The sequence below is a fragment of the Pleurodeles waltl genome, chromosome 8 (assembly GCF_031143425.1).
Source record: "Pleurodeles waltl isolate 20211129_DDA chromosome 8, aPleWal1.hap1.20221129, whole genome shotgun sequence".
Taxonomy (NCBI): Eukaryota; Metazoa; Chordata; class Amphibia; order Caudata; family Salamandridae; genus Pleurodeles; species Pleurodeles waltl.
In genome coordinates, this window is record NC_090447.1 from 1,379,530,433 (window position 1) to 1,379,545,098 (window position 14,666).

The window sequence follows — 14,666 nt, forward strand, 5'->3', positions numbered from 1 at the left end:
AAAGGAGTAAGCAAAATTGTTCTTTTTAGAAACTTTGATGTTGCACACTGAGGTTTTAGTAGAGTGCCCATTGCCCTTTGATGTCGTTCATAGATGGATTCATTAGCATGGCACAAGCTTTTTTTCATTTTTATCCTAATGGCATTTAATGTGGCCACTGCTCAGTTTTAGATTATTTAGGATTTTGTCCTATATGTTATCGACCTAATGGTAGCAGGGCTTTGTCTTTCCTCGTCGGTGTTAATCTTGTACTAACTGAGTCACCGGGGGAGAAAACCTCTGTGTATTCTGCACACTGCTAGAAACAAGTACAAGAAAGTCTGTCTTCTTCCAAGCAAGCACAGACAGAATTCTGTGCTCACAGTGTGTGGGTGAGTGCCCTATTGGAACTGTTGCAGCTTTGAGAACAGAGCCTCATGCATTTGTGCTAAAAGTTAAATAAAACATATCTTGATATTGAATTATTCTATCCATTTACAATTGTGTTTAAGGTGTTTTTATCCTACTGCATGTAAATGGTCATCCTCCTGTTCATTAAATGGGGGAGTGTAGACTTTATGGGCAAGATCACCTCTTTATTTAAATGCTATTTCCAACGATTAACAGCTAAAAACGCCAGATAACTTTCTGAGGCACCCAGATCATTATTGCACCCTACATGCAACAATTGTAATAAGCAATGTTAATACATTTCATACCTTTAAATTAAATGGAATGGTTTCTTGCTAAAATCTGCAAATAATTTTGTAGAAAAAGGATTATGTTTCGAATACAGCAAATTGATATTTATGTGAAAACATTATATCTCCATAATCTTGTTTCTTCCAGTGATTCTGGTTCCATAGTACTTAGACTGATTATTTTAACATAGCTGAAAAGGTGCAAATTAAAAAAATATGGCATTTATTGTAATGGGATCACAGATGTATTTCACAGGTTCAGTTGTGTTTAAAGACTGAAAAATGCAAACGTTTATAATTTATGGAAGGATACGGCACAATTTATGTCTACATCTACAGCACAGAGATGCTTGGATACCTGTGTAAGGTTTTCATTGCAACCCTCATGATCAGAGAACCCTTTTTTTCTCTAACGAGACCACCAACAAATTCTGAGACAGAATGGACATTTTCTACACTGTGAGGTTTCGTCAAAACACAGTATAGTTCTTAGAATCACTGTAGTACAAGCAATCAACAACTTCATTTGTGAAGCCAACATTTACTGTACGGATTGCCTTTCTTAGTCCTTTCCCTAAACTAGTCACCCATTGCAGTTTATTTACATAAAACGTTCATGTTACACCAGGATCACAGTTGGGGTGCCCTAAGAACCCCCTAAAAGAAAAACCATAAGATCATGCAAAATATTGTGAATTAAATTAAGATTTTCAATTCAGTTCTGGTTAAAATAGAAATGTTCTTGACTGGATGGTTAAAGGGTGCAGTATGTGCCCTTGGTTTTTCTTTGGATCTTCTGACTCAGCTCATTTCAATTACCACCCTGGATCGCCCTCCACACTATTACTGCTTACTTGGACTACTTTAGAAAAGTATATGTATCATTAATGGGCATAGGATTTTCTGGGTTATTTGTTTCATGAAATATATTGGTTTTTGATCGAATATTAATGGTTTGCTCTCCTGGAGCACTTGCTGACACAGTTTGGACTCTGGGTGGTACTAAGCATAAATGTTTTGTTCCGAATAAACCTAACAACTTACATGCTATGGACATAAGCTGTGACTGTGTTTTTGAGATCAACTTCTAACATGTGGATCTTCTCTTACAAATTCTAGCTTCAAGGTTCCTTGAAGAGAAAGCTGGTGGTGAACCCATCTCTTGGAAACATCAAGCGACAAAATGGCCTTTCTGGATGTGCATTCCTTGACAGCAAGAGGATGCAGGTGAATGACAAGCTTTTAGCAGGAGTTAGTGGACATCAAATTAACAATGGGCTAAGTCTTCCTTCCTCAGCAATGTTGGCTAATGGGCAGGGTCTACATGCAAAGCCCAATAACGATAATTTTAACCTAGCTCTCAAAGACATAAAGAAAGAGCCAGGTGAGTCCATGCCCTGCAGCAAGCACTTAGATTGTCAAATGTCTTCTGAAAACATGTACCCAGGCAGATATGAAGATGAATTTGTTGATCAGATGATGGATGCAGACCTTCAGGAACTGTTCAATGAACTAAGTGATATGCCAGTACCACAAATGAGTGATCTGGAGCTCCAGAACATGATAAATATCACAATAAAGCAAGATGAGCCATTTAATATTGATCTGGGACAACAAAACCAAAGGAGCTCACCTAAACCATCTTTGCCAGTGCAAAAAATAGTGATAAAAACTGAATATTCACCTGGTTCAAACCAGGCATCTGCAGGTTCTCCACAGATGAGGCCTTCTTCTGCAGGACCAGCTTTTTCAGTTGCCAGTGCTGCAATGTGCACTTCTTCACTGACTGCCACTTCCGTGCCTCTGAGCCAAGCGCAGTCTTCCTGTTCCAACAGAGTGCTGCCTACTTGGCAGGAGATATCCCATGCACAACAACTGAAACAAATAGCAGCCAACAGACAGCAACATGCATTAATTCAACTGCAACAGCAGCACCAGCAGAATCAGGCATCTAACTGGTCAACATTGTCATCATCTGGTCCGTCACCAGGCTCATTCAATCAAGAAAAAGTTCCAAGTCCTTCCATTCGTCAGCAGCAGTTCAGCCCACACACTTCACAAATACCTGGAATGCCTAACAATGGCATCCATTCAAAGGGGATGAACAACTACTTTTATAAACCTAACTCCACCACCCAAAATAATCACATGGACATGATGATGCAACAGAAAAACCAAGACCTGAACTTTATAAATAATCCTCACGCAGCAGGTGAGCCGCATCATAGCAGCACAAAGTCCTTATTCCACTTCAGCCCAGAACAAACAAACCAGCAGGTGCCTTCAGTTTTGAGTTCCCAGAGCAAACCTTCGATTGCGCATTACACCCAGCAACAGCAGGCTTCTGCAACAACCCAGGAGCAGCAGCACCCTACCAAGGCTCAGTCACTTCTTCGACCTCCAAATGTGGCAATGTCATTGCAACAGAAGCTGATACTTCATAAAATGCTGCAAAACCATCATGACCAGGGATTGCAGTACTCTGTTTTGCAGCACCGTCAGGTAAGATGCATAGCCCTCTATAACAGATGTGTATTGTGAAAAGAGTATGTGTTTATAAATGTAATTATGAGAAAAGTCAGAATAAAACTTAAAGATGTAATGTAGTGTGTACCTTCACCCATGACAAACTACTACTAAAGTTTTTCTAGACTGCCTCGTACCTGGCATTTCAGCCCCAAGCAAGAGGTCTCTGTATGCACAGGTTCTCCAGATTCATTTCTGAGCTGCCTTGTTACGAGGCAATGCATGGACTTAAATTCATCAGAATTCAAGTGTAAGCGGAAGGGAAGCGATGTAATCTTTAAAAACAACTGGCATCACAAAATGGATCCCTTGTCCATCCATTATCCCATCAGTAGTCTCGTACTTGCTGACCAGGAAGTAAAAGTGGAGGCTACCGAAAGTAAACTGGCCAACTTTATTTCCTTTTCTTGCTTTTGCCTTCATGACTCCTGACACTGGACATTGCCAAGGTTACCAAGGACACAGTCTGGGTACCAAGAGAGCCCGCTGTTGTCCCTGTCTAGCCCTCACTGGCTTTTATGAGGCAATACTCGTTTATCATAAGTCATGTGACAGGGGCAAAAACATAATGGTGTGTGTACATATTGGTGTAAATGAGGTAGAAAGAGGCACCATTTCCTACATGACCGTGTAATCCTTCGTCTAGACTTCAAGATACAACACTGAAGTAGGGGAGAACCAGTCATAAAATTGAAAAACCTTTTTCTTTCACAAAGTAAAGTGGGTTTCTTAACAATCTATCCGTAGAAGGGGAGGGCGAAAACTAATTCAGAAAAGCGTCCAGATTTGTGGGTCATGATATTATTGCATTTTCTGCGTTTTCATGTCGAATTTGTTTCACACGTTTGCACATTCCAAAGCTAACTTTAACAAGATATTGTCGGCAATGGTGCTCGTCTCATAAAACATATGCAATATGTATATCCTTGCCTGTCATTGTGTCTTTATGAGACATTCAGGTGTGTCACAGTACGGAGTCGGAAATCTGATATTTAAGTCTTTGAAGAGAAACAGAATCAGGTGTACGGAATGCCATAAAATGGTTTACATTGTAACACATCCATGCATCTTTATGAGGTTTACTATGGAAGAATTTATAATGTGCTTTCGTTGCGGTATTGTAACCTACAAATAATAATGAGATCCAGATTTTCATTTCAACAAATAACACCGAGTTCTAAATAATAAACTGCACCACATCTTACTGGAGCACTCCCAGTAGTAACTAATTTGTAAAAACCTGATTCCATCACTAGATTTTATTAGGTCAGATTCTCTTACTGTATATTCCTGTACTGTTTAAGGTTAGGAAGTACACTGTTCGGGGCCCAGCAGTCCAAGGTCACCACAGATGCATCTGCATTGTGAAGGGGAGTACGTGGTCCACCATCAGCTGTGATCCAAACTGTTTGTATAGCCCGGTTGCCAGCAAGCACAGAGCAGGGGTTTACTCTTTTCTCTAACTTGCCCAATTTTCAGGAGAATGGTATCATTCATTTCCTAAGAGATGCATGCTCAGATCACTACTATGGACTATGTCACTCAGTGCCTCACAGAGATAGCTGGACCAGAGGCACTAGGTGATCCTGCTATAAGCTACTAATGAACAAGGGGAAGACTGGACTTCTATTAAAATATGATGGGGACACACGCAATAATCAGAGTCACCAGTAGAAGGAGCCCAATCACTACCCTCACCCAGCCATGTATCTCACCTGCTGTCTCATCTTAAGAGTGTTAGGCCTCTCACATTCATCAAATTCAGTACTGGGGCTCCAGGGCAACCTCTTCTCACATACTTGCTAGACCAGAACAACACACTTACCTACAGAATGCGCCATTTCAGGAAGATACTCTTCGGGTGCTTAACAAACATACAGAGGAGCATATATGGCATGACCTTGAAACCACACATGCCCATTCCATCCCAGCACAACCACACCCCAGGGCTGTAGGTCAGAATATCGTTTACAAATATATTGTTCCATTGGGTGTATATTTTATATCACTAGCTTCAAAGAAGCAATATTGCTGTAGATGCTATTCAGGACACTTTTGTTCAGTCCATTGGTCACTGAAAGTCATTTGTCTAGTTAGTGGTCATCCAGCAATACGGTATGGGACATCAAAGCCTGAGGTGCCTTACTTAAACGATTCTCTGCTTCCTGTCGGATCATGTTTGCCCTTAGTTACTGGCTGCAAAATTGCCAACCATTCCCTTCAAGTCTAATTGTTAACATAAAAGCTCAGTGATGTGGCAGCCAACGCTTTAAAAACAAACTGAAAGCAGCAGCACAGAAATAACCCCTTCCAAGCAGGATTCACTTATGTGAAAACCTACAAAGTGAGTTATAGAAGCTTTCTGTGTGAAACTCTATTGCAAGCATACAAAACACCCATTTTACAGAAAAGCCCTTATGCTGGTGACTGTACCTGGTCACATGCTCAATAAAAGTCAGTTTTCTCGGAAACTACTTATGGCATCGTGACAAAGGACCAAAAATGCAACAGGCAACAGTCTACACTGGACAGGCTAGGTAATTTATGTACTCAACATATTTAACATATTTAAATTAGGGTGGTGTGATGGCATGGGAGTTCAAGAGTAATTTGGTAAGACTTTGTTGTGTACTTTCAAACAAGAGTAGGTTAGATTTTAAGGCAGGAAGGGAGGAGATGGAATGCAGTTCAACTAGGAGTTGGGTCCAGAGGTGAGATCAGAGTAGCTAAAGTGAGCAGAATCGTGAAGCAGCACACAGAGGTTTGGGGGAGATAAACAGGCTCATGTTAGTTGAGCAAAAGGTGTGAGAAGGCACATAGCTTGTTAGCAATCGAGATAGGTAGATGGGGGGATCATTTATAGTATTAGAAAACTGATTTAGTTGTTTGTATGTTGCACTGTTTCAGATGATAACCAGGCGATTTGATGAGAAAAGGGGGACCCTTAAGTGTGCTTGCATGGGTTATAAAGTGCTCTGATAGTAAAGTTCAGTGTTTTGTCCAGTGGAAAGGATGGGTATATAGGAAGTCCAATTAGTAGGCTGTTGCAGTAATTCATCTGATCACAACACGTGCAGTGTAACTGTGTGGCTGTTTGAACGGGATGTGAGTACAGTTTTCTGCACAATAAGTTCTTCATATCTGTCAGCAGTGACTGTGGAAGTGCTGCAGGATTTTAGAGTCATGGTTGGGTCGTGGTATGTACTAAGGTTTCCCGCTTTAGGCAGGGGCATGTAATGCTGCATATTGGAGTCCGGCTAGCACAAAAGTCCTATCCCTCAAACAGCAATAATCCTCAAAAGCATACCACAATAAAAACCCTGATTAAAAAAGTAATACTTCTCAGGAAGACTTACAAAATCTGCAATATTGAAATATTATGTCATCATTTCCATGGAGTCATCACTGTCCTTTTTGGAGCATCACACCACACCAATCTTTCTTTCCACGAAGGAAGGGCTGTGAGAGTAATCAACAGTTGCAATGAACTCTTCTTTGTTGTGCAAAAATCCATAGTCTCCAATGGCTGTCACTGCTGTCCTGTAAACTCAGGAACTTTGTAGCACCACAGGCAGCTTCTTCATTATAGAGACCAGTATACTCAGTTTAATCTGTTGTCAACCCCACAGTCTAACCTAGTCGTTTATTCCAGGGTCCCCCATCAACAGATTCGTCTTTACTAACTAGGTCTTCTGTTGACAATCTTAGAGCCCTGCAAGGAATCCTGGGTGGCAGACATGCAAAGACGTTAGCTGTTCCTTTGAAAGCTTTTATAAACAACTACTTTCAAGCAAGCAAAGTACACAAATTGCTGACGCGCCCCTTGGCTGCTATCCCCTCAGAAAGTCTACATGTGCCTCAGCTTACTCTAACAACAACCACCCACTGTAGGATTCCCATGGAACTCAAGCATCATGTAAAAATACATTGCTGCAAAACCTCCATTCCCACATGGAAACCTAAACATTCTGTGCTGTGTCCATTATATCTGTTTGATTTCACCAGACTGGCAAAGAAAAACAGTAAATATTCAATGCACAACATTATGGTGAAAGCCTTTGTAAATCAACTGAAAACTAGCAAATGCTGCTCCTTATGAATCTTGGAACAAGTTCTGGGTTTGAGGGAAATTGTTGCATCTTCTATCTCTGGCAGGGAAGGAGAGTGTTAAAACACAGTTTTGATCCCCAACACCCTCGACCTTTTCCTGTTCGTGCATTATTCTCTCAAGCATTCAATATGAGAGTTTTGTGCAAATAACACTAAATGTTTCCACTATGGAATGCTTTATCTTAGTTGATACTTAACTACATGTTTCATATGTGACTCTATCTAAAATATATGTAGGATAAGCTCACCTTGAGTAGTAGTTCAACTATCTGCCCTCGCATTGTGTCCCAGCTCCATTGCATGGTGGGTATTATCCTTCCAGAGTTGTGCCCTACTGCCTACTCCCTGGAGGAACATTTGACCCATTCTGCAGATGCACATAGTGCTCCAGTGGTCTATGTGGACAGACAATGTGTGATCTTTCATGGGGGTTGGGGAATTGTTTGTGGACTTTGAATCTTCTCTAATGTTCCCCCTAGTGTTCCCCTGCTGAGCTGATGGGGTTATGGGGCGTACCTGAGTAACCTAAATTAGCAGCCACGGAGATTCCAGGAAGGGGGTGGGACCACAATGTATGCGGCGGGTCGACTCTTAGGTTGACTAGCACGTTCTTTGTTTGCGGTCCTCTGTAATGTGACTACATGGGCTTCCTGTTACACATGTATATGGCACCTAAGTCTGATGCTGAGGTGGTACCAGAGAAGCAAATGTTTACCAACAGGGTTCTGTCACCTGCTCCTTCTTAATGCAACAATACAACATGTGAGGTACTACTTTGTTATATAGGTTACAGCTATGGCAAGAAAGCGGGATGAGGTTGTAAAGCCATATTCTTCCTTCACACAGTCCTTGCCACCTTGTCCCTCCCTGTGCGGAGAGGTTCCACCTCTTAGATAAATTTGGGAATTTGGTGCTGTATTTGCAGGTGATCTCTCAATTCTCATATACTCAGGTGGAGGCATGACATACTGAAGTTCTCTAAAATGCTGATACTTCTATAGCGTGAGGTAAGGTGTCTGCAGTGGGGTTAGACTCACCCTTGGTCATATAAAGACTGCTAAAAAGAGTAGGACTCAGTGTAATTAAAATGACCAGCAGGTAAACGTGACAGTCAGCTTATTGACTTGAAAACCCCTTTAGTGCTCCATACAGTCTAGACTATTTACAAAGAACTTCTCAGAACAATTGCTGTCTTGTGGTGTGCTGTGCTGGGTTATGCTGTATTATGCTGTGCTATCAAAATGTAATATAGTGCAGACAGCTCACTCCAACAGGAGTATCCCGCCAGGCACTATAAACCTAACACAGAGAGAGGCGAGAAGCAGACAACTCAGAAAAGGGGAAAGATGGCTAAATAAATACAGGTTTAAGCAACTTCTTAACTTCTTAAAACAATAAAACTGTAACAGGAACAAATATGAAAATGCAACTTATTCCAATGGTAAGCTGCAAAATAAGAAAGAGAGCGTCCTCCTTTTTGAGGGTGGCTAGTACAGTGTCAGATGATATAAGTTTCCTGGCTTTCTGGGAAAAGGTGGACTGGACCCTCACCGTACAAGGGTCGAAGGCATGGCAAAGGAGTTAAAAATATACAGCACCTCCTGTCACGTAGCCAAAGAAGAGATCTCAGAACCGGGCCTGTCGAGATGCCAAATGGAAAATAGCAGACTGTGACCGGGCGTTTTCCGTTCACGAAGGCAGAACGTCCTGAAAATGACGTATCGGGATCCTCCGATACGTCATTTACGCGTCCCGGCGTTTCCACAGGAACGCGTCCAGAGAGAGGCAGGCGTCCCGAGGTTGCCGGGGCAACCTCGGAGGGTTTCCGGCCCGGGACGCTGAAGAGCCCCGGGAGTACGGCAGAACGGGGAGAGAAGCTGGAGGAGGTTGGAGAGGAGAGAGCAGCGGAACAAGAAAGAAGGAAACCCGAGGACGAGAAGGAGATTTACCGAGACGGCTGGCCGGAAACATCCGACAGAAGGGATCCCGTGTCCACCAAGGTGTCGGAACCGAGTCACCCTGGCGAAGGAGATCAACTAAGGGACCACGAGAACGCCAGCCACGACCCTGGAGGGTCGTGGCTTAACAAGGTACGGTCCCTGTGGGCTCACAAACGGGACACTACTGGGAAAAGGACTGGGGAGGGGTGGTAAAAAGGGCTGAGTGGGAGGACTGTTTATGACACCGGGACTCCACGTGTGAACCACTTTACGGGCACTAAAAAAAACCCCGACAGTGAGCACTTGGTCCCCCTCCACTCCTCACCTGCACAACCCCACCTTTTGTTTTTTCCCTATTTTTCCCCAGTCTGTCATAATTTAGAGAGAAATAGAGGTGGACATCCACCCCACTTACCATTGCGTTTTCTGTCCTTTATGTTTCTGGTACCCCGAGCCTGAAAGCAGCCGGAAGACCACCGGAACTATAACCTGGAAAAGAAGAGGGAAAGAAAGGCAGAAGAAACCATCAGTCAAAGACGGAGATCCCTGCCTAAATCTAAAAGAAAAACCCCATGCTCCCTGAAAACGAACAGTTAACCCTTTAATATAAAATAAAACACTTACCTGAGTAATAACAGCGCCTCTCAGTTGCCTTTATACCGTTCGTACTGCCACAGTGGTGTCAGAAGTGGGATTAGAAATTACCCACTCCGAGTACGAACCGTATAAACCATGAGTGAGAGCCCATCTTTGGAGGATATGATCAAACAACTGGCCGAAGGCCAGCGACATTTGCAGTTGGTATGGGAGGCACACCAACGAGAAGCAAAAGAGGACAGGGAAGCCTTACAGTTGGCTTTGAAAAGCCAGGCGACCATCCTTGCAAATAATCAGCTGGTACACGAGACCGCTATGAAGAAATTAACCAAGACTATTGCTATCAGTAAGGTCCACCCCAATGTACCCAGTTCCGTGTTACAGAAATACCAAGAATGGGAAGACCCAGAGGCATTTTTCACTAACTTCGAGAGAGTGGCCTCCTCAGCTCAGTGGCCTGAGGATAGATGGGGACAGTATGTCGCACCCTTACTTACCGGTTTATTACAAGCTGCCTATCAAGCAGCCAACCCAGGGGGCACCACACCATACCAAGAAATAAAGACTAGCGTCCTGGAACGGGTGGGACATGACACAGAATACTACAGAGTCAAATTCCGGAAAATCAAATGGGGACCAAGTGAGGATCCCCGTACCTTCTATTATCGAGTAAAGGATTTGGCTTTTAAATGGTTAGGTCCTATCGGGAATAGCCGTGAGGAGGTGATACAAACCATTGTTCTCGAACAGTACCTAGATGCCTTACCTACTTCTACAAAGCATTGGATTCGCCAACATCCAAAAGTAAATACTGAAATGGCGATCGATTTAGCCTGCGCATATCATCGCTCTGTAGATGTAAGGGGCGTCCCACCCAGACCCAGCATAAAAATGGGTGTGTCCAGTCCAAAAAGTACTCCGAGAGCCCTTCCTGACGAGACCGTTTCCCGTAGACTAATAGAAAACCCGCCGGTACAGGGGCCCCAATGTTATAATTGTGGGGAATGGGGACACATAGCCCGCATGTGTCCGAGGAAACATGACAGTAGTGAGCCAATGGAGATCGGAGTAACACGACGACGGGTACTGTGTACCGGAAGAGGTGACATGAAGTTTAAGCAAGTAATGAGCATTAACGGACGGTCGGTATGTGCTCTAGTTGACTCGGGCTGCAGCCAATCTGTGGTGAGGAAAGATCTTATAAGACCCATTGACAGGGAACCAAGACAGTGGGTGAATATTTGCTGTATTCACAGGGACAAAGAGCAGTATCCGTTACAAATACTGACAATAGAGTGGGGAAACCACAGGGATTTCCTGCCTATGGGAATCATGACACAATTGATTGAGGAATGTATCATCGGGACTGACTATGAACATTTCCAAGAACTCCTGGATCAGGTTAGAAACCCCAAGGGGACCCAGGACTGGTGGAGGGAAGCACCTTTTGCGGACGACGATATTGAGTGCCCTGTCACACGTAGGAAACTTTCACGTCGAGAGAAAAGGGAAGGAAAAGGACAGTTCAGGGATCAGAAGGACCCAGAACAAACCCAAAGACTTGTAGCAGAAATACACGAAGCACCTATCAGTTTCCAACAAACCCAGAGGGAAGATCCATCCCTCACTCAGGCTTGGGGATCCGCAAAGTCAGAAGAAACCGATGAGGTGGGTCCTTACTTCCTAATTAAGAAAAACCTCTTATACAGGATAACCACTAATCGTACGGGGGAACGTAAACAACAACTATTGGTACCAGCACAGTTTAGGGATTATATCCTGACCCTGGCCCATAATCAACCAGGTGGGGGTCATTATGGAAGAGAGAAAACCGAAGAATACCTCCTCAGGCGATTTTACTGGCCGGGGGGTGTTTGCACACATAAGAAAATATTGTTCTCAGTGTCCCAGGTGTCAGCTTACGGAACCAGGTAAACCTAAAAAAGCACAGCTGATGCCCCTACCCATCATAGACATTCCTTTTAGCAGGATAGGAATGGATCTGATTGGGCCCATAGTACCCTCAACCAAAGGCCACACATATATCCTAGTTATGGTGGATTACGCCACCCGATACCCCGAGGCTATTCCGCTGACAAGTATAACTACCAAGACAGTAGCCCAAGCAATGATAACCGTCTTCTCTCGAATTGGGTTTCCCCATGAAATACTTACCGACCAGGGGACCCCCTTTATGTCTAATCTAATGAGACAGGTGTGTAAAACGTTAGGTGTTGCACAAATCCGAACCTCGGTTTACCATCCACAGACGGATGGATTGGTAGAACGATACAACCGAACAATAAAAACCTTACTGAGAAAAGCAGTACAGGACTCAGGGAGAGACTGGGATCATAAATTACCACTGGTCTTGTACGCTATCCGAACCCATGAGCAGGCCTCAACCGGCCATAGCCCCTTTGAGTTAGTGTTCGGCCGACAACCCCGTTCCCTTATAGACATGGCAGTGGAAACATGGGAAGAGGAGGCAGAAGGAGGGGGAAGGGCCTGTTAGAATATGCCCACAACCTACGGTCCCACCTACAAACTATATGGGAAGAGGTCCGAGTGAATATGGAACAGGCCCAAAGAACCCAAAAACAGTATTACGACAGAGGGAGTAAGCTGAGGGTTTTACAACCTGAAGACCAGGTATTAATAATGCGTCCCACTTCAGAACACAAACTCCTAGCAAGATGGCAGGGCCCTCATAGGGTAATCCGATCAGTTTCTCCTGTTACTTATTTGATTGAAATCTCGTCCAATCCTAAGAAAACCCAGATTTATCATATAAATCTCTTTAAAAAATGGGAAGAACCCAACAACCTTGACAGTCCCATACGAGTGAATAGGTTCCTATGTCCCAGTAAAGAGTTAAATATTGAGTTTTGTCCCACCGGATCCCATGAGGAAAAAGGGTTACCCTTGGTAAATGAAACCTTGACGAATCTAGAGAAGGGGCAGGTGTATAGCTTACTGAAACACTTCCAACATTTCTTTTCAGAAACGCCGGGTAAAACCACCTTGATACACCATAAGATAAGAACAACACCAGGTAAAATTGTTAGGTTACGTCCGTATCGTATCCCCGAGGCACGGAAACAGATTATGGAGCACGAGATACAGAAAATGTTAGAACTAGGAGTAGTGGAACCATCGAATAGTCCCTGGTGTTCCCCAGTCGTTCTGGTACCAAAACCGGACGGTACGATCAGATTCTGTATCGACTTCCGGAAGCTTAACGAAAGTTCCATGTTTGACACCTATCCAATCCCTAGAGTAGACGACGTCCTCGAAAAACTCGGAAAGGCCAAATATATGTCCACGATAGACTTAACTAAAGGGTATTGGCAGATCCCTTTAGACCCGGAAGATAAAGAAAAAACGGCTTTTGCGACCCAGTCCGGTCTGTATCATTTCACGGTACTACCATTTGGATTGCACGGAGCACCTGCCACGTTTCAAAGGTTAATGGATAGGCTATTAAAACCATTTCATACCTTTACAGCAGCCTAACTAGACGATGTAGTTATATTTAGTGAAACCTGGGAAGATCATCTAAACCATTTACATCAGATATTCCACACTCTCGCAAGAGCAGGGCTAACTGCTAACCCGAAAAAATGCGTTATCGGAAAACCAGACATTTCATATCTAGGATACAAAATCTGCCAGGGAACTCTGCAACCTCAAACCAAGAAAGTAGAAGCCATTCTCCACGCCCCTAGCCCAAAAACTAAAAAAGACTTACGCTTGTTTTTGGGATTAGTCGGCTACTATCGAAGGTTCATACCTGAGTATTCCACCCTTGCAGCTCCCCTCACGGATTTACTATCTAAAGCACACCCCAACCAGTTAGTACCTTTTTCAGATTCCCAGAAGGCTAGTTTTGAACTACTAAAATCCTATCTGACCAAAGAGCCCATATTGCGGTGTCCCGACTTCTCGAAACCCTTTCATCTATACACGGATGCCTCCGACGTAGGACTGGGGGGGGTTCTAGCTCAACCCGACGGGGAGGGTCGTGATCACCCGGTAATATATATCAGTAGAAAACTGTTTCCACGGGAACGTCATTTTCCCATCATTGAAAGGGAGTGTTTGGCCATCAAGTGGGCCGTGGACGCTTTACAGTATTATCTGTTGGGTCGACCGTTTATTCTTTTTACGGATCATGCCCCCCTCACGTGGTTGGCCGCACATAAAGACACTAATTCCCGGATTCTGAGATGGTTCCTTGAACTGCAGCCATTTTCCTTTCAGGTACGCCACATACCAGGATCACAGCAGGCCCCTGCTGATTATCTGTCTCGATTTCCGGACTCGACCACGGTCCTCGAACAGGACCGTTCATGGGAAGAGGTGTGTGACCAGGCGTTCCCGTTCACGAAGGCAGAACGTCCTGAAAATGACGTATCGGGATCCTCCGATACGTCATTTCCGCGTCCCGGCGTTTCCACGGGAACGCGTCCAGAGAGAGGCAGGTGTCCCGAGGTTGCCGGGGCAACCTCGGAGGGTTTCCGGCCCGGGACGCTGAAGAGCCCCGGGAGTACGGCAGAACGGGGAGAGAAGCTGGAGGAGGTTGGAGAGGAGAGAGCAGCGGAACAAGAAAGAAGGAAACCCGAGGACGAGAAGGAGATTTACCGAGACGGCTGGCCGGAAACATCCGACAGAAGGGATCCCGTGTCCACCAAGGTGTCGGAACCGAGTCACCCTGGCGAAGGAGATCAACTAAGGGACCACGAGAACGCCAGCCACGACCCTGGAGGGTCGTGGCTTAACAAGGTACGGTCCCTGTGGGCTCACAAACGGG

At 44.3% G+C, this 14,666-nt stretch overlaps 1 protein-coding gene across 1 annotated transcript in view; it reads left to right on the plus strand.

Moving 5' to 3' along the window:
• Window positions 1-14,666, plus strand: part of MAML2 (mastermind like transcriptional coactivator 2) — a 496,815-nt gene that overhangs the window by 277,526 nt on the left and 204,623 nt on the right. Inside the window, exon 2 of the mRNA XM_069202396.1 lies at window positions 1,800-3,182. Within this exon, the coding sequence (XP_069058497.1) occupies window positions 1,800-3,182 (1,383 nt within the window). The remainder of the gene's footprint in view (window positions 1-1,799; window positions 3,183-14,666) is intronic.